Below are 22,338 nucleotides of genomic sequence, written 5' to 3'. Positions count from 1 at the left end.
AGGTGAGAGATGTAACTTGCTCTATTCAGTCATGCCGAGGACTGCTCTTGCTCCTGATTTTCCTTGCCATAAGAGGTCAGTATACTCTGGATGTCTACATCTGAAAAAAAAAGTAACCATCTTTTCCTCTCTTCTCAGGGTCTGGCTCCTTCATATTCAAATACTTCCATCCTTGAACTTATTATTAACTTTCCTGCAAAATATTCTTTACATCCTTCATTGCATTTTGTCTCCTTTTTTCTCAATATTTTTCTACGTTAACATCCCAGTTTCTATCTTCTAGTCTGCAGTAGCTTCATCCATCTCATTGACCTTTACAGTTTTGAAATCTTAAAAGACATAACAGCTGAAAGGCAGAATCTACATTCAAAAAGCAAAGTTGGACATTTTACTATTCAGAAGCAAGTATCACCTGTATCCCCTTATCTAAAGGCATGGAAAAGTAAAATGTTGCAACGCACAAAGAACTCTCTTTTTCCTGTGGGCCCCTAGCTACCAGACTTTTCAAGAACTTAAACATTTCAGTATATCTATAAGGAACATTTTTTTTCTTTACATCAACCTTTCTTTTTCCAGAACCAAGGGATGACTTTTTAAGTGGAGTGAAACCCATGTGTTTCTGCTATTTGGCTTTTTTTCTTAGCCTACCTCTTTCTAAATAAGTACCTTTAAAAAAAAAAAAGAAAAAAGGCAGGGGGCGGGGGAAGAAAAAGAATGCCATGGCTTTTGTGTTTGATTCAGGAAGAAGGCAAATGTAAAAAATATGCCAATTGCCCAGATTATCACTAACCATTGCACTCAGTAATTTCAGAATCTTTATCATCATTCTTGGGAGCACTCTTCAGTAACAGGCAAAACTCGCTTTACTCCTACCAGTTCCAGCACAGTCCAATTCTGTACCACTGTGATAACTGACAAAAGTATGCAATGTCTCCCATCTCCAGACCTTTACTAGATCCATCTAAAATGACACCAATTAAGGCAGGGCTGAATATTTCATACTTTGGCACCATTTTGCATTCACAAACCCCCAAACACTATTCTTCAAAGTAAAAGTCAACATTTGGCTTCAACTGATGGCACCTTGGGGTACAGTTATAATTATCCTTTTATGTGAGATTTAACAAGAGAATAAGAATTACAGAAAAGCTTTCAGTAATTCTTTGGGCTATATGTTACTTAAAAAGAATAAGAAGACATTAACTTCCAGAGTTAATATATTTTTCTATTTCCCATTTGTGCATCAGCATGGATTTTCCTCCCTTCCCAAATAAGACTTAAAACAAATTTCAAAAGTTGAATATTTTTTTACCTACAGGTTGTTATTTGTGATTGACTTTGTTTGGTTTTGGGGTTTTTGTTGTTTTTTTTTTTTTTTTGGCTGAGTTTTTTTGTTGTTGTTGTTGTTGTTTTGTTTGGTTTTATTTCTGGGGCGGGGGGGTTGGTTTTTGGTCTTTTTTTTGTTTGGTTGGTTGGGTTTTTTTTGAGGTTTTATTGTTTGGGTTTTTTGGGTTCTTTTGGGGTTTTTTTTAAGTGAAAGGGGTTTGGACCTCTACATATTGTTATATCATGAACAAATAAGAGTTCTGGGAACAAGAAAAGTTCTAGACATACTGCTTTGCACTAAGTGATAGTAAATTTCATATTCTTCGTAACACTACTTTCTCGTACACAAGCTTATTGGGTTAAAAAGGAACAGAGAAAGAGCAGAGAATGAGTATGCCTTCAGAGATCTGGGATTAAGCAAAATCCTTTGCATGTGAATAAGGATCATAGCTTTGTTTTTCTGTTTGGCTTCAAAATTTCTCAACAAGAGCAACTTGGCTCCCATATAGCCATGTGCTCATTAATGCAGGATTATGGTCCCTTTGAAACTCTTTCTGACAGTCTTCACCTCACAGTTATAAATGCAGAACTGGATATTTCTGGGTTAAAGGATCAAAACTCAAACTGAAAGACAAAAGGCTCAAATAGTATAAAGCTATAATTACCTCCAATGGGCTCAGTATACCAATTAAATGCTGCACTTTACCTTTATTTACACCACTTTCTGTTTAGAATGATCTCACTGATTTCAACTGAATGAAACCTAAGTAAGAAAGACTGCATTGTGTCTCAAATTATTTTATGCCTGACTTCTGTTTCCCTAATACTGTATGTCAGCTATCCCAAAACTGAAGATTAATCTTTTTAGGAAAGACCATTGTTTAAAAAGCTTCTGATGATGCTCATATTTTCAATGTGAAAGTTTTAAATGTTTGCTTTTATAAAGAAGTATAATGTTATGACTGCATTTCTTTTTAATTCCAAGGTGAATGTTTAAAAAATTCTTGAAAAAGAAGAGACAAGTGTGTGTATGCCCTTCAAAGTAATTAGCAAGTTTCAACAGCAATTGGTACAAAACAATTATTGTCATTGATCAGCACTGAACAGATAATTTTAAACAAAGTCATTGTGTGCTCAGCAGATTACAGCTTGTTAACGGGCAAGTTCTAAATGACCTCTTAAGCTAGTCAAATCAATGATGCGTATTCCTCATTAAGTAACATCAAAATGTAAGTGGTCTTATAAATAATGTTTATTTTAAGCACTAAAACAAATGGCAATACCTCGATATATCAAAAGCCATCTGCTCGTGGAATTTTTTTTGCCATGGGATTACTTTTGATGCTGAAAATTTACAGGAACTTTAAATATTTTAAAAGAAAGAATAATATTTTGCCTTGAAACTGAAACTGATTTAAACAAGATCTCTGATTTAATTTTAAAAGTTTAAACTGATTGCTCCGATCACAATCAAATGCAATCCAGAAGGACAAAATATATAGACTTGCTTCAAAACTATGAGCATGTGTATGCCCTCAATACTTCAAATGCCAAAACTGAAACTGCGTTTCTAAAGAGTGACTAAAAACTGAAATAGTTAATAATACCATGAGACAAAACAAAGTGGATAAATAGAAAAACATACACAGTTATTGTTATACTTTTAGAACACTTAGTTATATTAATCATGAATCAAGATCATGATGACTGAATATAAGGAACCGTTGGCTTAGGAAGCTTGAAGTTTGAGCACACATGATCTGTGCAGAAACTCACCAGGCCTGATTTGCTATTGGACCTTGCTTAGCTCTTCAAGAAACACAGGACAGAAAAAAACACAAAAGCATTCAGTGTTTCAGACCAGTAGCACTTAATCTGCTCTGCAGATATGGCTGCACAAGATTTAGGTAGAGGAGAATCTGATTTTGACATTTGCAACTAAATAAAGATCTGTTCTATTGTTTTCTACTGATTTAAATTTCCATTAAAGAAAAGGACATGACTGAAAAAATGTACTTTGAAGATTTATATCACGTAATGATTCAACATTATATTTCCATTACAAATGAATGGGAACATATTCAATTTCTTTTAAAAATGAAAGACCAAATGCAAAACTCCATTTGACTAGAATACATAATTACCTCTGAAATTTGGTCTTAAAATATCTTCTGGAAGTACAGAGGCAACTTTTAAGAGCTGGCTTACATCTTATGTTTTCTCACTGATCTCAGCTGCATGAGTAAATAGTATTTATCCACTATGGAATACTTTGAAACTAGCTAAGTAAGGAATGAACTATTACAACAACAAAAAGATACATTTGTGAGGTATTAAACTGCTGTTAAACACCTTCAATTCTTAAACATGCACCAAATGTAAGATTCTACTCTGTGCCTTTGAGAGAACTAGAACTAAGCAAAACACCTGATGAGTACAGGTCTCTTGACTCTGAGACTTAATCACAAAAATTATTTTATGCTTTCCCCATTTTTTTTACATATTTGTTCAAGTGCAGTTTCAAAGTTCAGGAAAAAAAAGTTAGTTCCTAGTTAAATATGTTTTGCAGTTTCACCCACAACAAACTTCATTTGCTGTAGATTCATTGAAGTTCAAGGTCTGTTTATATACTTCTTCATCTAGCAAAATTCACTCTTAATATCATCAATGAGATTAGTTCAGTTCCACCTCTATGTTTAAGCACTGAAATTGTCATGTGCTCTCTAACTCTTGAGATGCAATACAGCAAGGGTCATACACTAACAAGAGAAAAAGCACAGCCACATCAACAAGCTTAAAAGCCCTGTACTTTGTCAGAATTGTAAATATATGTCTACTTTTGTAGAACAAACATTCTTACTTTTGTAAGAATACTGGCAGATAGAATGTTTGGGGGTTTTATCAGTATCATACATTATAAGGTCCAATGGACATTTAAATGGGGCAAGACACATTCATGTACCTCAAATTCAGCTACAGTTTTCAAATACAACCCTGACTACCCAGTGAAACTTTAATTTTTAACTATGTAGTATTTCCTGCTGTTGCCATGAGCATATCAATCAAGTGTACATTATTCTGCTTTGCTCATTTTATTAAAAGCAAATTCGGAGCACAATTGACTTTTCATTTGTTTAACAAGTGAAGAAATATTTACCCTGACAGCCATTTCATTGTAGAATTTCTGCTTCTTAATAAAATATGCTCTCTGTGAATCAAGAAAAAAAAAAGATGGCACATATTTCAGTTACACAAAGACAGTCCTGCTATTTTTACATATAAAAGATAAGAATCTTTATACATAATACATAATAAGAGTTCTAGGCTAAGAGAGAATAAAATCAAACTTTGTATTGAAGGGATAGGCTTCCTAATACATAATGCAGGCTTAACCAGAAAAATCTATGGTAGTCAAACCAGGAGCTAATGGAGATATATGATCATAAAATGCTCTCCGCTGAGTTTGATAATCAATGGTGCTCTACTGAGAGTAGAATAACAAAGCAGAAATATTCACAAGTGCTGGTGACATGTAGTATTGTATGATTTATTCACTGGGGTTCTTTTAGCCAAAACTCACAGAAACATAAAAGGAATTCATATTTCAAGATGTCTGGTTTAATGAAAAATTCAGAGAAATGCTGTCTTCAGTCGAAATCGTTCAAGGATATGGATGCAGTGATGGAGCAAAATTGTGCCTTCCAACCATCTGTACTAAATGTTATGTACTTAGCTGCCTCCTGAGTAATCGTTGGGAATTTTGTTTTATTTAATATGCATTTTAACATCATAAAATCATAAATAAAATTATACCATGTTACAGTGAATCCCCTGATATAGAGAACATTTCCTGAAGTCCTGGTTTCCTTCCAGTAAAGTAGAATTCCTCTCGTAGTGAACGAATCCCCTATTATACTAAGCAATCACTTGGCAGCATAGGTTATTTTAATGGATACATCACTTTAAACTAAGCTTTCACATCTGTTCCGCCCTCTAATTACAAATGCAAAATGAACATAATTCACAATTGTATCATAAAAAGTAAAATATAAGTACTTTGAATGCAAGAGTATGTCCTTTATTTAGCACAACATGCAGCTTTTATGTGTTTCTCATGTTTTAGACACAAATCAAAGGCAAAAGTGCTTTCCCCTGATATAGTGATTTTCTCCCCCATGGCAAACAGGAATTCACTATAAAAGGGTTTCACTGTAATTAGTGTTATTTGAATTGCCTAGTCTGATCCAAAGCAAATTGTCTGTGGAGAGCAGCAGGACTGGATTATTTATCAACAGTCTGGGCAATTAAGAAACAGTTGGCTGCAATATGTTATTTACAAATGAACACAATGATGTTACTTCATTTTAAATTCTCTTCCTTCATTACATTAAGCAAGGCATAATTCCTGCAGTTTAATTAAGGTGCATTTTAAATGCTCACTTTAATATCATACCAATCTACTAATAATGGAAACAGTACAAAATATGTTTCTTATATGAAAGAAAATTGCAGAATTGTTAAAGTTCAAAGAAGTTTCACACTTACATGTGGATGTGCATACATACACATAGATATATACATATATACATACACATATATAAAAATAAAAAATATATATATATATTCAAGGGAAAATCTACCCCAAATGTACAAATTAGAATAAATAATGGACTGTCTCTCTCTCCCCTTTATTCTCCATAAGTATTTACTGAGTGATACTAACTGTAGATAGCTAATAATGGATTGAAATAATGGTTGCCTGACTTAAGTGTATCCCTAAACTGCTCAATTAAATTAATAAAATTTTGGGTTGCAGCTCATCTTTTCTTTCTTTGAAAGTGAACATAACAGTTATCACACCACCAAATAGATAAAATAAATTTTAATGGAAGCTTAAAAACTTTAGTCAGATTTCTGTTGATCAGTGATTAAACTAAACAATTTTACACCTCTTTGTTTACTCTTCTCATATTTGAAAGCTGTGAGCACTTAGATCTGAATGCATCCCATTTTATCGAGGAACATAAATTGGACACCTTACATCATTAATGCTCTTTATATCACCCAAACTGAATGTGGGACCACTTTGACTCTGAGCTTGGCCAAGTATTGAAGAACTCTGTCTATTATGTACAGAGACAGTCAATGGCAAATAAGGTCTAGTTTTGCACACCCCACTAAAGTATGAGGAATCCAGGCCTTACCCTACCACCACTTAAGAGGGTTACCCAAAACCAAGAAGTTACACATTCCTGCTTTTACTCAACTCTTGCTCCAAATCACATGTCTCTCAAATGCAGAACTGCTCATGTAACTGTCTTGCAACTTAATTCTTGCACCAAAAGCCAAAGGCTGTATCACTGTCTAGGATTTTTGCAAATGTATTAGCCTCTGTTTTCCAATCCTGATTCGAAAATTCTGCTATTACAAATGATGGAGAAGGTGTTCATTGCTATTCACAAAAACAATGTGTCACAATTTAGGGCTTCAACCCAAGTCTACATTTATGTGCTCTCCTAATAAACAAAAGATTCTTTCCAGAACTGGGACCTGCTTGTCCAGAAGACTATTTTCTTATGTTTAAGTGGAATTTCATGCAGTTCAGTCCATGCCCATTGGATTGCCCCTCATTTTTCACTAAGTGCCAATTTAAATGTGACACTGCCAGGTTGACATTCTGGAAAGAATTACTTTCCCATCTCATCCATGTGCCACCTCTACTTCTGAGCCAGGATGTCTTTGTCTTTGTCATGAATTCTGACATTAATATGCAGGTCTTCCTTCCAGCTTACCTTAAGAGTAGGTTTTCAAAACATATTTGAAGCCTTGTATATAAAAACTTTTGTATATTTTCTCATTTTGCATTTAAAAACATGCTTGGGGATCATCTACAAATGTGCTCTGACTGGTGTCTTCTTTTGTATTATAGAGTTAATACAAAATGACAAATTCAAAGAATTTGAAGAGCCAAGGATTTGATTGAGTTTGAGAGTGAAATCAAGGTTGAGAGATGGTCTAAATTGTGAATGTGGTCATGGTGTATTTCGGAAGTTTTGTAGAGCAAATAGGTATCCGCCTAATTCCTATTAGACTGGAACTATTTAAAACTGGCTGTTGACTTGAAGCTAAATCACTTAGGGTGGTGCCAAACTATAAATATTCACTTTTCTCAACTGCATCTCCTCCCAAAGTAAACTGAAAATATGGCCAGTATGCATACCAGCTTCATATAATGATGAAATGTTACAATTCCCCTTGCTTTAGCAAATGATTCCTTGGCTTTGAGAAAATAGCAATAAAGAAACAGTGATGCATAGTTTGTTTCATGTTCTGGTGTTTGCCTGGTCCTAAAATTCATACCTTCCTGCAGGTCATGCAAAGTTTTACAATCCAACACAATCAATGTAACCAAGTTATTAAGAAAAGTGTAGGAGAGCAGTTATTAATTTTAGCTTGAGATTAATTAGGAAACAAAGCTTTATATCAAATAACTTAGAATAGAAAGGCACATAACTTCAATAATATAAATGCCATCAATAGTTGTAAGGTTTTTTTAGTTTTTTTTACCAAACATATCTCTTAACAATTAAAGGAAGAGGCACTAGAGGAGAAGCAAATGAAATACTAGTGGTGATGCACATATGGACAGCCAATCTGATGAGCCTCAGCCTTTGTTATTTTCCGCATCAGTACCATTCACATTTCACAATTTTGAATATAATCATTAAAATGATTTATTATCAAGCAATCATGGGTATTTTGTGCATATGCTTTGCCTTGTTTGCTGGCAGCAGATACCAATGAAATCATTATCAGCAGACAAATTTTAAAGTGACCAATGTATTTAAGGAACTATCATGCCAAATGCATCATTGTCTTTCATACTCAGGAGTCATTACAACGGTTACTAGCAAGAGTTCATTGCAAATACTGCCTGATCCTTTAACTTGAAAGTTATGTTAAGCTGCTGAGATTTTGCTTTTTACATATTCCAAGTTCAGCCATTAATTGAATAAAGATAGTAAAACAACAGTTATAAGGTATTAACTCACACTTTATATTTAAGTCCACACACTGGATACAGCAGTACAAAGGGAGTAGAGTGTGCCTTTTTATCTCATACTTCTGTGGTACTCAGGTTGGCTTCCAATCAAGCTGTTCTATTTAGTCTTCTCCAATCAAAGTGATGGCAAAAACGAAATGTATTGTTTGAGGGGAAAAGATAATTTCCTGTGCTGATTGCTGCAAAATTTGTAAGCTTTCTAATGAGATTCTGTTCCTCTAGAGCTCTGGCTAGCACTGGATAAGTACTGGAATCCAGAAACTGGATTAATTCATCATCTGATTTAGAATGTGTGTATTAAGTTGCAGAATTTTTTGTCCTACATTGTTCCATGGACTTCAGATTTGGCAAGAATTTCAGTTATGTCTGTTGGAAGAACTAAATATTCATAAGGCTTTATTGATTAAAGATTTATTTATTTTACTTTTCAGAATTATATTCAAGGACAGAAAGCTGAGGAGAGCTTTATGATGTTAGCTCTCTCAGGTCTGTGATTACAGGCAACCTGTTTGATCACGCTGATTTCTTCCTTCCCTTGTCCCAGTGACTGCACATATCCTTTCTTTTCATTAACAAATTTTAAGATGGATTATCATGCTTCTCTTCTACAGAAGCTTTCCTAGATTAAACAAATCTTCCTTATACTCAGGAATAATATTCAGCTGAAGTCCTACTTTTTTCAAAACAGAACCCAATGCAACTATGCAGCTATCTGCTCTGTATTCAAGAATTACTTTTAGAAGATGAGTGAAAACCATAAACTGAAAGAATGGCTCATTTATTAGTTAAGCCAGTTAGTAAGTTGGAAAAGAGAAAATCTTTACATAGATAATTGACAGACTTGGGGAAAAAATAAATTATCTTTCAGGTACACAAGTCCTGATACTTGAAAACATAGTTTAGTGGGGAGTATGAACCTTGGTTAGTAATATATGTTTTATTTTAGCTCTTTTTTTACTTCTTTAATTGTCTGTTTTGACTTAAAAGCAGCAATTTAACAAAATTAATCATGAATAAATGACTAACAAGTTTAACACTATTGTAAAACATTAACATAAATTGATAAATTATTGAAGTAAATCACATATTTTATGTTAAATTATTTTCTTCTTAGTCCGCTAAACCTGATAGCAGAGGTTTTGGCTTGTGTGCTATCACACACTTTTGTTCTCCTCAGGTCCATCATAAGAATTAGACTTCCTATGATCTGCTGTCTGTCTTAAGGCAAAACCTCAAATACTTCAAGGTTCAATAAGTAAGAAATTTAAACCACTAAAACATAAAATAGCAATGTGTAGACACATTTGCTTATTTTATTTTCAAAATTAAAAGATATGCCAAGAAAAAGGAGAAAAAAAAAAGCATCTTGTAAAGCTCCAATCCTGCAATTAGCATCATGTGGGCAGACTTCTGCATGAGCAGATCTCATTGCTGGTTTGGGGACCAACACTCCAGAGCTGCAAACACTTAAAGACTGACTTAACTTGACTGTTAATAGTAGGCTTGCTGAAATTAATGGTGCTTTTCTTTACAGTAAAGTTAAGAGTGTGTCTGTGTGTATAAGAAATGGAGTTTCAGCTTTTTAATTTCATGGTGAGTGAATGAATTATTCATATGCATTCTACAAAAAAAAAACCAAACAAAATTTTAAAAAGTACTTTTTTACCTCCACTACTTCTCTGAAGTATTTTCTTCTTAGGTAACCTCTCCACCACTTCTGTATCAAAATCGCCATTTTTCTCAGATGTCTAAAATGAAACATATTAACAAAGTAATTAGTTTTTTCAGACTCCAGACCTATTAACTTTTCATAATAATAAAAATAGCATACAGTGTATTATGCAACATACAAATGACCACTACAAGCACAAGCATACTTTATACATATACCTGTATATATATACATATATACCTATGTATATGTATATATACACACACACATAGACCATTATATGCATATATTTATTTATATACACATACTTTTGTTTTTAGAAAACATGGGTTACTGCAAACTTACCTGTATACTATTAGAAAAGTTTAATGAAAAAGCCTTACAAATTTAATTTGCATAATAAATTGTTTCATTTTCATGGTTTTACCAAACAAATCTAACCAGTTCAGAATTTTTTCTGTCACATGCAACATTTTCACAGCTATATCATTTTTAACTATTTGACAAAACCTACTGACACTTGAATTTTTAGATACTTTTTTCACTTTTAGGCACCTTTTTGCTTTTATAAAATTACACCTAGCTTAATTGTGAATATTTACTGTGTCCTTAATTAATTAGTTTATGTATAGCTACTAAAAATTTCATAGTTGATGCCACATAAATTTTTGCAGAAAATTTTTGAATCATTACTTTGGGAAATAGAAAAAGCTGTACAGGGGATAATTCATACCACCTAACTATGGAACACCAAACTTATAAACCTGTACTCCACTCAGTGAAGGCAGTCTTTGGGTAATTCAAAACACTGAGAATTGGCTACGTTGAGCCTGTGGTCATAAGTAAGCCAGAGACAATCACAGAATTAGAGAATCAATCAAGGTGGAAGAAGCCTTCAAGATGATCTAGTCTGACTGTCCGCCCAGCAGCACCATAATCACCCCTAAATCATATTCCCAAGTGCCACATTCAGACACATCTTAAACTTCAGGAGATGGTGACTCTGCCATCTTCCCAGGCAACTCACTCCAATGCCTAATAATCCTTTTATTGAATTTTTTTTCTAATAGCTCATCTGAACCTTCTCTGATGCAGCTTAAGTACATTTCTTCTAAGTGCACATAATGACTGCAGCTTATCTTCCTATGAGGGAAATATTGGCCATTAAGTAGCACATGTTATTTAAGCTAATAATTCTTTAGGTTTCATAAAGTAGGTCTGGATGATGTATGATTACTTCCAACAGGCAAGAGGTCAAACTAGAAGATGTAACAATCCCTCTCCCTCAACCGTCCTGTTTTATGAAGATACTGAAGTTTGAGCAGATGAGTTTGGCCAGCTGGGCTTGTGACATAACAAATGGAAGAGGGCTTTCTGGGAGAATGGACCAACCGCAGTTTCCAGGAAATTTGTAACAATGTTATGAAATCATAGTACCACTAAGTTGGAAACTACCTCCAAGATCAAGTCCAATGTTGATACATCATTTCCCAGAACAAAGCTGGTCAAGGGCCTCGAAGGGGAAGCCACACGAGGAGTGGCTGAGGTCACTTCTGTTCAACCTCAAGGAGACTGAAGAGAGACCAGTGCAGTCCACACCTTCCTCACGGGTGGAAGCAGAGGGGCTGGCACTGATTTCTCTCTGGTGAGCAGTGACAAGGAGGAAGTGGGCTGAAGCCATGTTGGGAAGTTTTACAGTGGATATTAGAAAAAGTTTTTCACTCAGAGGGTGGTTGGGTACTGGAACAGGCTTCCCGGAGAAGTAGTCACAGCCCAATTCTGCCAGACTTCAAAAAGCATTTGGACACTACTCTCATGCACACAGTATGACTCTTGGGATCGTCCTGTGCAGGGCCAGGAGTTGGATTTTGAAGACACTTGTGGGCCCTTGCAACTCAGGATATTCTATGATTCTACATGAAATGTCTCTGAAACAGCATATCCAAGGGACATCTAGTAATTTCTTTTTCTCCCACTCACAACAAGATTTCTTAAACAATATTGTGTATCTATTCTGAAGATAATTTCCATGCTTTCTAGCATCATGACTTTTTAATTGTATACAGTTCTGAAAGTCAAAAATTGTTATTTCTTACAATGACACAGTATATTATTTTGAAAAACTGGGTAACAGTTATTGCCCTTTTTTTTTTTCAAAATGCTCCAATTTTATTAAAATCAAGTAATATCATGAGAAATTTTGAGGAAAAAAATTCAATGTTGAAACATGGATTAAGATAGGCTTGATACCTACCTCAGATAGGCTCGGACACTGCATGCTCGAAACCAGCGCTGGATCTTGACAGCAGCCTTGTACTGTATTTTTCTGTCTTCATCTATAGCTCTGAAAAAATATAAAAGTAGTAATATTTCTCAGCATGGTAATGTAGAACCAAAGCAAAAATATTATTCTAAATATGTTTTATTGTTGCAGCTTGGGATCCTCTTCACCAGGATTTTCACTTTTAATTCTACATAATTCAGTGCTAGTGTAGAAAAATTTAGTTTACATTAGTTGCATAGTATGAAGGTAACAAAGAATGTTGCAGCTAGTAGAGCATGTAAGTTCCGGGACAGGGTATTTCTTATTCCCATACAATACTTAGATACATGTCAGCATGTCACATGGACTCTTCCATTGTAGGGGAAATATGTGGATAATGCTTTAATGATAATTAGGCCTGAGTTACAGCAAAAATCATATAACTATATAAAATTGCGAATCTACAATGTTTGTGACAAAGCTAAAAGTCATGTAAGGAAGACCATAAAACTAAAATAGATTAAAGAAACACATTGTTAGTCTGGAGGACAGTTTTCAGAGAGTTCAGGAAGAAATTCCTACCATTATGAGTTTCAATGCTGAGGGGTAGAACTCAGCTATGAGATCACCTCTAACTTTTCTTCTTCTTTTGTTTGTTTCAAAATGTCAGTAACTGACAAGTCTTTGAACTTAAAATTAAATTTTAATTTTAATTGATTTTCCATTTTTACTAGGAACATAGTCACCAAATTCTTTAATTTGTTATACCTGACAAAAATTACCTTTAGGTTACTATTAGTAGTTTTGTTAATTAGCTCTCCTAACAAAGTTTCATGTCAACATTACTTGCCTCAGTAAATACCAACAAGATTATTGTTTATCTGATAAATTAGGATTATCCTCATTATATGTCTAAAAATTAAACGAATTGCAGATTTACTACCAGAGATCAAGAAACATTAGCTCCACTCATTTTATGTCACCTGGTGAAGCATGTGCTCTCAAATCAAATTAAATGGGCAAAATTTTCACTGTCTGATGTGCATCAGACATTCTCAGTGCCTGAAAATTCTGGGAAACAAGGTTTTTTACCTAAAATTGAATAATTTTCAATTTTAGGTAAATTTTAGGTAAAACTTTCAATAGTTTTACCTAAAATTGAATAGAAACTGGCTGGAGAGTTTTCTTGTTCCTTTCCTGTGCAGCTTCCTAGTCTTCAACAGGAAGCAGACACCTCCAGAATACTTTTCCTTAGAGGAAAATTATTTTGATCAAAAGGGTATGAGCAATTTGGCCCTGGACAGGCAGCCACAATTACAGTTTGGAAATGAGGGGAGATGGGACTGGCCGTGTTAGAGGTGCCAGCTCCAAACCCAGTCCTAACCCCTTGGCAGTGACAAGAGTCTTCTGGAAGAGCACAAGCCTTCTCCTCTCTTGCTCCCTGATAGATTTTTCCTTGTTGACATTCAGTCTTGACTAGCCAGGATGGGAGAGAAGTCCTTGTAAAGTTTATTGAAGCAAACCAACAACAGAGCTGTTTTTCTCACAGGATAGCTCCACAAACATTTCCAGTTGCCCTTGCCAGCAGAAATGTTTCGAGGTATAAGTTTCTCAAGCAGGTCTCTGCCCTTTTGATCAGATTGCCCAGTTGTCATACTGCTTGAATTAGGCTCTTGAGCATCACAGATCTTCACAAAGGCTGTACTGAAAGTTAAAAAGGCCTACTCAAGCACCTGACACAGATACTACAGTAAATAAAAGTAGGTTCTTGAATGAGTAGAGTGATAAAATTGTGTAACACTTGAATGAATTAATGAATCTTGTATATTCTTATCCTTATGCTAAGGGTATTTCTCAAAATGCAGGCTTATGGTATTCTTGCACTGTGTCATCATTGGGCAAGTTCTTCCCTAGAAAGGTGCTTTCCCTAAAAAGCCAGTTTAGGACACCTCATAGCTCTCACATAAACAGAGTTCTGCATAAAGCACAACAGGAATGTTATTATGATCGGAAAAAACATTACTACAACTTCTTGCTGCACTGGACTCTTTGAATCCTCTCATTTGCATTCCCAGCTGCAAATCTGAATTTTCTGAAACTAGTGGATCATAGCTCATTCTTAAAAGGGAAACAATTCATTTTTGGTGAGCTCTGCCAAAAAAGAAATCCCCAAACAACAAGCATGCTGCCCTCCAATGGATTTCCAAGTCTGGCTCAGACTGCTCTTTCTAACCTGAAATACGTGAAATACAAGCATAGCCTCCTGCAACTGATGTTTCTTTAGAGAACTGCTGTGTGTACAGCCACAAGAGCATGAGTGAAAGTTCAGGAAAAGAACAAAAACCACAACACTGTACATGCAGGCAGGACTTGATCTCTGTAACTTTTAGCGATGTTCAGGAGCTTTGTTATTCATGCTAATGATGTTGTAATTAGATTCAAAAATAAATGATTCATTAATTAGTGAAGAAAAAACCCACAACTGTGCTAAACACGTTTGGTGGGGTTTTTTTTATGTTTGAGCTTTTTCATTACACATACAGCAACAGTGCAGCTGAATAAAAGGATTTATAGGACAAATCTCTGCAATATTTAAGTAAGTCTTACAGCTGGTCTGGGAAAAGTTGGCCACCATCATTCTGGGAGCCAGAAAATTTAGTACAAACCATCCCAGCTGGTGAGGACAAGGGTAACAGATCTTATCAGATCTCTTTCATTTCACTATGAACAAAAAATTAAATATTAAAAAATAAGTGGTGTCTTTGCAAGAGGACAAACGTCCAGGCACAGCCACAGACGTGAGCCACGAGAGCAGGGGCTCAGGGCTGGCGCGCTGCATCTCGAGGGATGCTCAGGGAACAGCACCTCTAGGGCGGGACAGAGGCGGGACCGGGGAGAGGCGGTCAGCTCCCGAGGAGGGAGTGGGAGGAACTTGCGAGGCTCAGCGCGTTTCAGGAGTTTACAGAGGCTCCTTTTTCCCCTCAAAATTATCAGGGGGCGGGGGAAGAGTGGGACACTCAGCATTTTCTGTGTATAAACGCGCCCCTTAAAGACGCTGCGCTGCGGCCACCAGGTCTCATCAGATCGCTGTGGAAATATTGGGGAAAATGCGATGGGTTGGTGCTCTCGGGAGGGATTTTAAAGCGAAAGAGTTTCACAGAATCGTATAATCATAGAGTGGGTCAGGCTGGGAGCGACCACAGTGGGTCATCTGGTCCAACCTCCCGGCTCAAACAGGGTCATCCAAGAGCACAAGGCAGAGGATTGTGTCCAGACGGTTCTTGAATATTTCCAGTGAGGAAGACTCCACGCTCTCTGTGGTCAACCTGTTCCAGTGCTTGGCCACCTGCACAATAAAGTTCTTACTCATATTTAGATTGAACTTGCAGTGCATCCAGTTTCTACCCGTTGCCATTTGTCCTACTGCTTGGCACCACCTAGAAGAGCCTGGCCCATCCTCGTCACCCTTGTCTCCCTTCACATACTTAGAGGCACAGATGAAGTTCTCTTTCACTCGTCTCCTTTCGAGGCTCAACAGGCCCGGCTCCTTCAGCCTTTCCTAGTAAGAGGGATGCTCCAGTTCCTTAATCATCTTCATAACCTTCCATTGGACCTTCTCCAGGAGCTCCGTGTCCCCCTCGTATTGAGGAGTCCAGAACCGGACAATTTCCAGGGGAGCTGCCTCCATCTCGTTGCCGGCGGAGAGAGAGGCCCGTCCGCCCCAGCACAGCACAAGACGGTGTATCCCGCCCCACCACCGGCATGGCCCAAGTACCTGTTCGTAAGGAAATACTCGTCCCGGAGTCCCGTCAGCCTCTCCTGAAGCCGGGCCAGGGCGGCCATGCTCCCTCCCGCCTCCCGCCCGCAAGACGCTGCCGCCATGGCAACGGGACCGTCCCAGTACGCTCGAGCGCGGGGGTGTCGCTGCTCCGGGCGGCCCCGCGGCACGGCACGGGCAGTGCTCCGAGGGAAGCGGGAGCTCCGCGAAGCTGTAGCGAACACGAGGCGAGGGTGCTGGAGGGCACGCAGCGCCCCTGGGCAGCGGCCGGGCTAGGGAAGGGAAGAGGCGAGGTGGTCGCGTCCGGCTTCCTCCGCTCCCGCGGCTGCTTCCGGGTTCTCATCATGGGGGACTGAGGAGCAGCGCCGGCCGCCCTCGCCCTTCCCGCCCGGCCCGAGCCCTCCCGCCCTCGGCCCCCGCCCGCCTCCCCTCGCCCAGTCTCTGCGAAGCGGCGCCAGCCTCCTCGGGGAGCGGCCGGGGGAGGCGCCGGGTTCATGTTCCGGGTCGCTGAACCTACCCCAACCCGAGCTCAGGCGGCGAGGAAGAGCTGGTAAGCCTGGGGGGACACGCGTGTCCGCCGCCCCGGCCTGGCCGCGGGGCCGCTCTCTGCGGGAGGGGGCCCGAACACCGTCTCCGCGCCACGGGCGGGGCGTGCGAACGTGGGCACGAGTGGTGGCCCCGCTGCGGCCGGGCCGCCCCTCCCCGCTGCTGCCCCTTTGGCTGGGGGTCCGGGATGGAGCCCGCCCCAGGCCCCCGGCGAGGGACGAGGCGCTGGAGGTCCGGGAAGTGCCACTGCCGTGTCTCGGCGGCTGGACGTGTTTGTGAGCGAGCAGTGGGCTGGAGGAACAAACTTCCATGCCTTGTTGACAAAGGGACAGTGGGCGAAAAATAAATCAAAACTTTTGTGCCAAGCTTGGTTAGGTTTTCCTGTCTGTTTTTTTCCAGTAGTGGTAGACTCTCTAAGGCCTAAAGGCCTTGCCCCGTGTGCAGCTGAGCATCCAGTGCGGTGTGTGTTTCCTCCTCTAAAGCTTTTTTACTGCATCCCAGGAATCAACAAGTGCTGCTGTAGCCACCGAGCAGGGAAAGTATGGGTAGTTCTCCTGCAAAAGAAGTTCATAGATTTACTGTTTTATGTAATTCCTTATAGTGACCTCAAAAGACAATTTTTTTATTTATTGTAGCACTGTCTGGAAGGAAGGCTGAGCAACAAAATAGAAAAGCTCAGTTCTGTTAGTAGGCTGTGCAGATATAAAGATTGGTAGTGGAGAGACTTGATGGAAGCAAGATGTTCCAAGCAACCAGCTGGGAAGCCTTTCATTTTCTTCCTGAAATCTTGGGTATCTTGTGATGTGTTTGGTATCAACTGGTGTACGTAGCTTCTCTCTTGTTTCACTTATTAATGGAAGCAAGGAGGATTGTGATGGGGTTTTGTTTGTGGGGTTTTTTCCAAAGGTTGATACATCTTTTAGAGGCTACGTTAGCTATACAGATAGCTGCTGGTAGATTTCTCAGCTGAAATAGAGTTGAAACAGATATCCTTTCATCTTTTTCTTTGTTCTTTTCTGGGGATGGGGAGGAACAGGGAGGGAAGTGTTTAGGGCTTCATTTTTCTACTTTTGCTGATACCACCTTTTTTTTTCCCTGTGGGTATTTTTTCTCTATGTTTTTCTAAGTGAGAAAGCTTTCAAAGATACATTTTATTTGCCCAGCTGCTAATTATTTGCTAGAACAAATTTTCTGGTGTTGCTAAGCATCTGTATTTGCCTGGTGTAAATGTAACAACTTCTCTTGGTGTAATTCAGAATGTTTCAGAGAATGAGGTATACTCCAGTGCACAAGTATTTTTATTTGGGTATTAATGCTGCATACAGTGGAAACATTGCCCAAGACATTCCAAACAAGTATCTGTGTTCTGTCAAAGTCTTCACTATTTATTTGACCTGTCATTTGTCTTCAAATTTTCTTATTTTGTGTCTACATAAAGTACTTTAGTTCCAGAGGCTTCTAGAGTAGCCCTCAGCAGGATGAGGAGTAGGCATATTTTTCTGTAATTGTCATCATGCAGTAATGATATTACTTATGCTAGTACACTGCTCAGAGGAATTCAATACAGAGGAAAATGTTGAAATGTTGTCCATGAAAAATCTGACCAGTCCTCAGAGCTGCTCTCTTATTTTTCTACACAAGTTATTTCAGAAGCTCTCTGTTAAAAGAGGACTGTTTGAGTGGGGTGCAGGAAAATACTTTTTATAGTGTCTAATACTTGATGTAGAAAATTAAGAACTTGTGCTTTCTAAAAGCATTAAGATCCTAAAGAGGTGAGTAGGTTCAGAACAGCCACAGAGTAAAATTTTTCACTTTGGGTGGTAAAGCTCCTCCAAAGCAGAATGTTTTTTTAAATTGTAAGTTCACGTGGCAATTTTAGATTAGTTTGCCGTTTGGATACTTGCTGGGCACTCTGATTCTTTTGATAATGACTTTGGTGCTTTAGGGTATTACCATGATTTGACAGGTCATGTGATTTGGCACCTTGGCAATTAATTAATGAAGTCATACTTCTGAAAAGGGCAAGCATATCAGTAAATGGCAGCAATGGGATTGCAAGAATTGCTCCCTCTCATGATAAATTGCTCCAAATCTCATTTCTGGCTGACCAATTCCTTTGTGTTAGAGCCTTGTTAAATGCAGTTCATGTCAGCATCTTTCTGACTGTATGCTATTGCTCTGTGCTGAGCACCTTTTCACTGTTTAATATGTGTAGACTGATAGTATTTATTGTTGTGCCTTCTGAGATAAGCAGCGGTTTCAGAAGAGTCAGATGTACTTACTGCAAGTTAGCCTGGTTCTAATTTTTAGGGGGATCAGCAGTATAATAGGTGATAAAATTATATCACTTCTGAAATACTTTGTGTTGTATAGGACAGAACTACAGAAGTGGTCAGGCTGGAAAGGACCACAGTGGGTCATCTGATCCAACCTCCCTGCTCAAGCAGGGTCATCCCAGAGCACGGGGCACAGGATTGTGTCCAAATGGTTCTTCAATACCACTGGTGAGGGAGACTCCACACTCTCTACGGTCAACCTGTTCCAGTGCTTCGTGCCCTGCACAGTAAAGAGGTTCTTCCTCGTGTCAGGAAAATCCACAAATGGCAGAGGGTTATGCCCAAAAAGGAGGAGTCCTGCAACTTTATTCAAATAAAGGGAGCGAGAAAAAAAAAAAATGTCCACCAGGGCACACACCCATGGCATTTTCTAGAGGTTTTGGAGGGTGCAGCCCCCTTTTATCCTAAACTCCTTTGACCTCTTCCTTTCCCCATTGTCTGTGGCGCTAGGAAGGTACAGCCTTCCCTAAATGCCTACTACATATTCCCCTCTTGAACCTACTATTTTATCCCAAAGTTCAGAAGCTCAGCCTTGTGCAGACCCCCACTTGTTTGTTTCAGGAGCAGAGCTGCCTGGGCTCTTTGAGGAACCTGCTGTCCGCAGTCAGTAGAGACTTAAGGCCCTTTTCAAAGATGTTAACAACCCACACCTTCACCCATAAAGTTGTTTGTAAAGATATTAGTTTTCCTCTCAATCCCTCCTCTTCTTATTTTTGTCTTCACAAACTCTAGTTATTATTAACTTAACCCTTTCTAACAACCAGGAACATTTAAAACACACCCTCCCAACTTTTCCACCTCCAGATGTGGCAAGTAAATACAGGTAGCTCTTATCCCCTGCAGTGGTGGTTGATATAGGATGGAAAGGATGGCTTGTGCTGTAGCTTTGCATACCTGGTGGTCCAGCAGACGGTGCCAAAGGATATAACTAGGTGTGGATGTGGAATGGGATGCTTTGTCCACCTCTTAGTGATGGCATTTTAATGACAGGGAGTTTAAATAGTCTAGGCACAGCTTCACTTTCTACTCATAGAATCGTTCAGTTTGGGAAGACCTCTGAGGCAGAGTCTGTTACAGCAGCACTGTCATATTTACCACTAAACCGTGTCCCCAGGTGCCGCATCCACAGGTTTTTTGAACACTTTCACCAGTGCTTCCACCATTTCTCTGGGCAGTTTGGTTCAATACCTGACCATTCTTTCCTAATTCTTTTCTTTGTAGTGAAGAAATTTTTCCTAATATAATTTTTTTCTAAACTTCCCCTGGTGCAGCTTGAGGCCATTTCCTCATCTTGTTACCTAGGAAGAAGGGAAGCATAATCTTTTATGTAACAGAGGTTTGTCAGTGATTTTGTAATCTACCACAGTCTCTTGCCAGATTTTTAATAATTTTTACTTAATTGTGTTGCTTTGTTTTGCTTCCCCCTTTGTGTGTCCCAAGAACCATGATAGTTCTCTTTTTAGAATCTGTAAATTCTTCAAGTAAAGCAGTGAGATTTATCATGTGCTGCTCTCTCCCAAATACTTGCACCTCTTCAACTCAAATTTCAGTCATGCTCATTAATAAAGCAGAGTTCTCAAAGTCAGTGCTTTTGTGAAAATAACTTCTGAGGTAGAGAATGGGATTCAAATTAGTACCTATCTGAAGATAAAGCACTCCGTGGGTACATCAGAGAATCCATATGGGAAAAGATTGTTGGAAGTCAGGTTTTTTAATCCCAAGGTTGAAGGAACTATTTGATTTCTGTTGTGCTCTTAGCGTGTGATCAAGGTAGTTTGTGAAGGAAGCAAAACTCATGGTTCTTTCTAGAACTGATGAAGCACAGATGCAGCATGAATTTAGCTGCAAGAAGCCCCAGTCCTGTTTAACAGGAAAAGGTGTAGAACTAGAAAGTAAAGGTAAATGCGTCTGTTGGTTCGGCAAGATGTAATGCCTCTTAAGAGTTGTGCAACTAAATTAACTTTTCCATCACTGTGTGTTTCTTAAATACTTTATGAGCAGTCAGAGCTCTTCATTGTTATATGCTTTAGGTGTGAGGTAACACAAATTATTCTTAATTTTCACTGAAGAAGTGAGTGTCAATTATTTCCATTAGGATTTTCAGTTTGAGTATTTATACTGAACGAAAGCTGTGTGATCTGTTTTGGAGCAGGTGAAAGCAGTTATGCTGTTCTCTGCAAACAGGACTTATATGGTCTGTTCTGGTAAGGGTTGGAGAGGAAATGGGTCAGCCTTTGGTGAACTACATTAAAATTGCTTCAGATAAATGTAAAGGTCAGTGTAGGCAAACTAGATTTTCTTGTAGTAAAGTAGGATCCTCTCTTAGTGAGGACATTACAGTTTATTGCTAGCTGTGGGCTGTTGCTGTAACAGCATTTTTATAGCCTTATGTGAGTCGTGCTAAACTGTGGCTCATCTTAATATTTTATGTACCTCAATATGTTGCTCTACATTTGTTGTTACAACCTTTGAAATTTTTTATCTTACTGAACACTGCTGATGCTCACTGGTAATGTCCTCAATACTTCTTGTCGTTATTTTTCAACTTGTTTCAAATGCAAATATTTTTGTTACAGTCCCATCTGCAGCAATGATTAAAATTGTTTCATAGGCTTGACAGCTGGTTGTGAACAATAGCAAAAGTTTCAAAACTGAGTTTGTCTGATTAATGCTATAATAGAAATGTGCTCCTGGATTTTTGGAGACAGCAGCAGCCAGATAGACTTCAGATTAACTGTTCTATTTTTGAGGGGTTTTTTTTCTTCAATTGTAGCAGGAGAAATGAGAGCACCAATAAAATTAAGCAAAAGAGATTTTTTGGGTTTTCAGGAAAAGGAGTTTTAGTGTGGACCACTGGCATGTTGAAAGTGGAATGTGAATAGAAAGCTGAAGTGGTTTGTATTTGCATTCTCAATCTATTGCACTGTCCCAAATTGGTCAAGTAATTATTGTAATCATCCTAAGGAAACATGTTGAAATAATTAAAATACTAATTTGTCTGATCTGTGTAGGAGGTGATGAAGCTGTGATACAGTAATATTATACATTGCTGCTGTTTTTAGGGCAAATAAGGTCACAGCTCTGTACAAATCTTAATTCAGCAGTTTCAATCAAGAGACTTGATATTCAGTAGAAAAGATTAATTCAGGAATGCATAATATTCAAAGTTATAGTCTGCTGGAAGGTAAGTCCTTTACTGCTCAGAGTCATTTAAGGATCTTGTTATCCCTTTACTTCAAAACACTTGAGGATGTTCACTTTTCTTGAGTTTTGTCTTTTGGTCTGGGAACCATCTATATTGCAGTATTTTGGGAGGAATTCAGGGCAAGTTTCATTCAGGTATAAAACTCAGAG

General features: G+C 38.3%; 2 protein-coding genes across 3 annotated transcripts in view; one reads left to right on the top strand and one right to left on the bottom strand.

Annotated features, from left to right (window-relative positions):
• The window catches only part of SPATA17 (spermatogenesis associated 17), an 86,537-nt gene extending 70,293 nt beyond the window's left edge, over positions 1–16,244 (bottom strand). The window contains exons 1-4 of the mRNA XM_039697996.1: positions 16,100–16,244; positions 12,316–12,405; positions 10,056–10,137; positions 4,484–4,534 (exon numbers count right to left, since the gene is read on the bottom strand). Coding sequence (XP_039553930.1) covers positions 4,484–4,534; positions 10,056–10,137; positions 12,316–12,405; positions 16,100–16,206 — 330 coding nt within the window. The 5' untranslated portion in view covers positions 16,207–16,244. The remainder of the gene's footprint in view (positions 1–4,483; positions 4,535–10,055; positions 10,138–12,315; positions 12,406–16,099) is intronic.
• A 184-nt stretch (positions 16,245–16,428) lies between these two features.
• The window catches only part of GPATCH2 (G-patch domain containing 2), a 116,655-nt gene continuing 110,745 nt past the window's right edge, over positions 16,429–22,338 (top strand). For both annotated transcript variants that reach the window (XM_039697993.1, XM_039697994.1), the window contains exon 1: positions 16,429–16,652. In XM_039697993.1, coding sequence (XP_039553927.1) covers positions 16,597–16,652 — 56 coding nt within the window. In that variant the 5' untranslated portion in view covers positions 16,429–16,596. The remainder of the gene's footprint in view (positions 16,653–22,338) is intronic.

The sequence above is a fragment of the Passer montanus genome, unplaced genomic scaffold, assembly GCF_014805655.1.
Source record: "Passer montanus isolate IOZ18808 unplaced genomic scaffold, ASM1480565v1 scaffold12, whole genome shotgun sequence".
Taxonomy (NCBI): Eukaryota; Metazoa; Chordata; class Aves; order Passeriformes; family Passeridae; genus Passer; species Passer montanus.
Note: the sequence above shows the minus strand (reverse complement) of the source record. Positions and strands in the feature narration are given on the sequence as shown.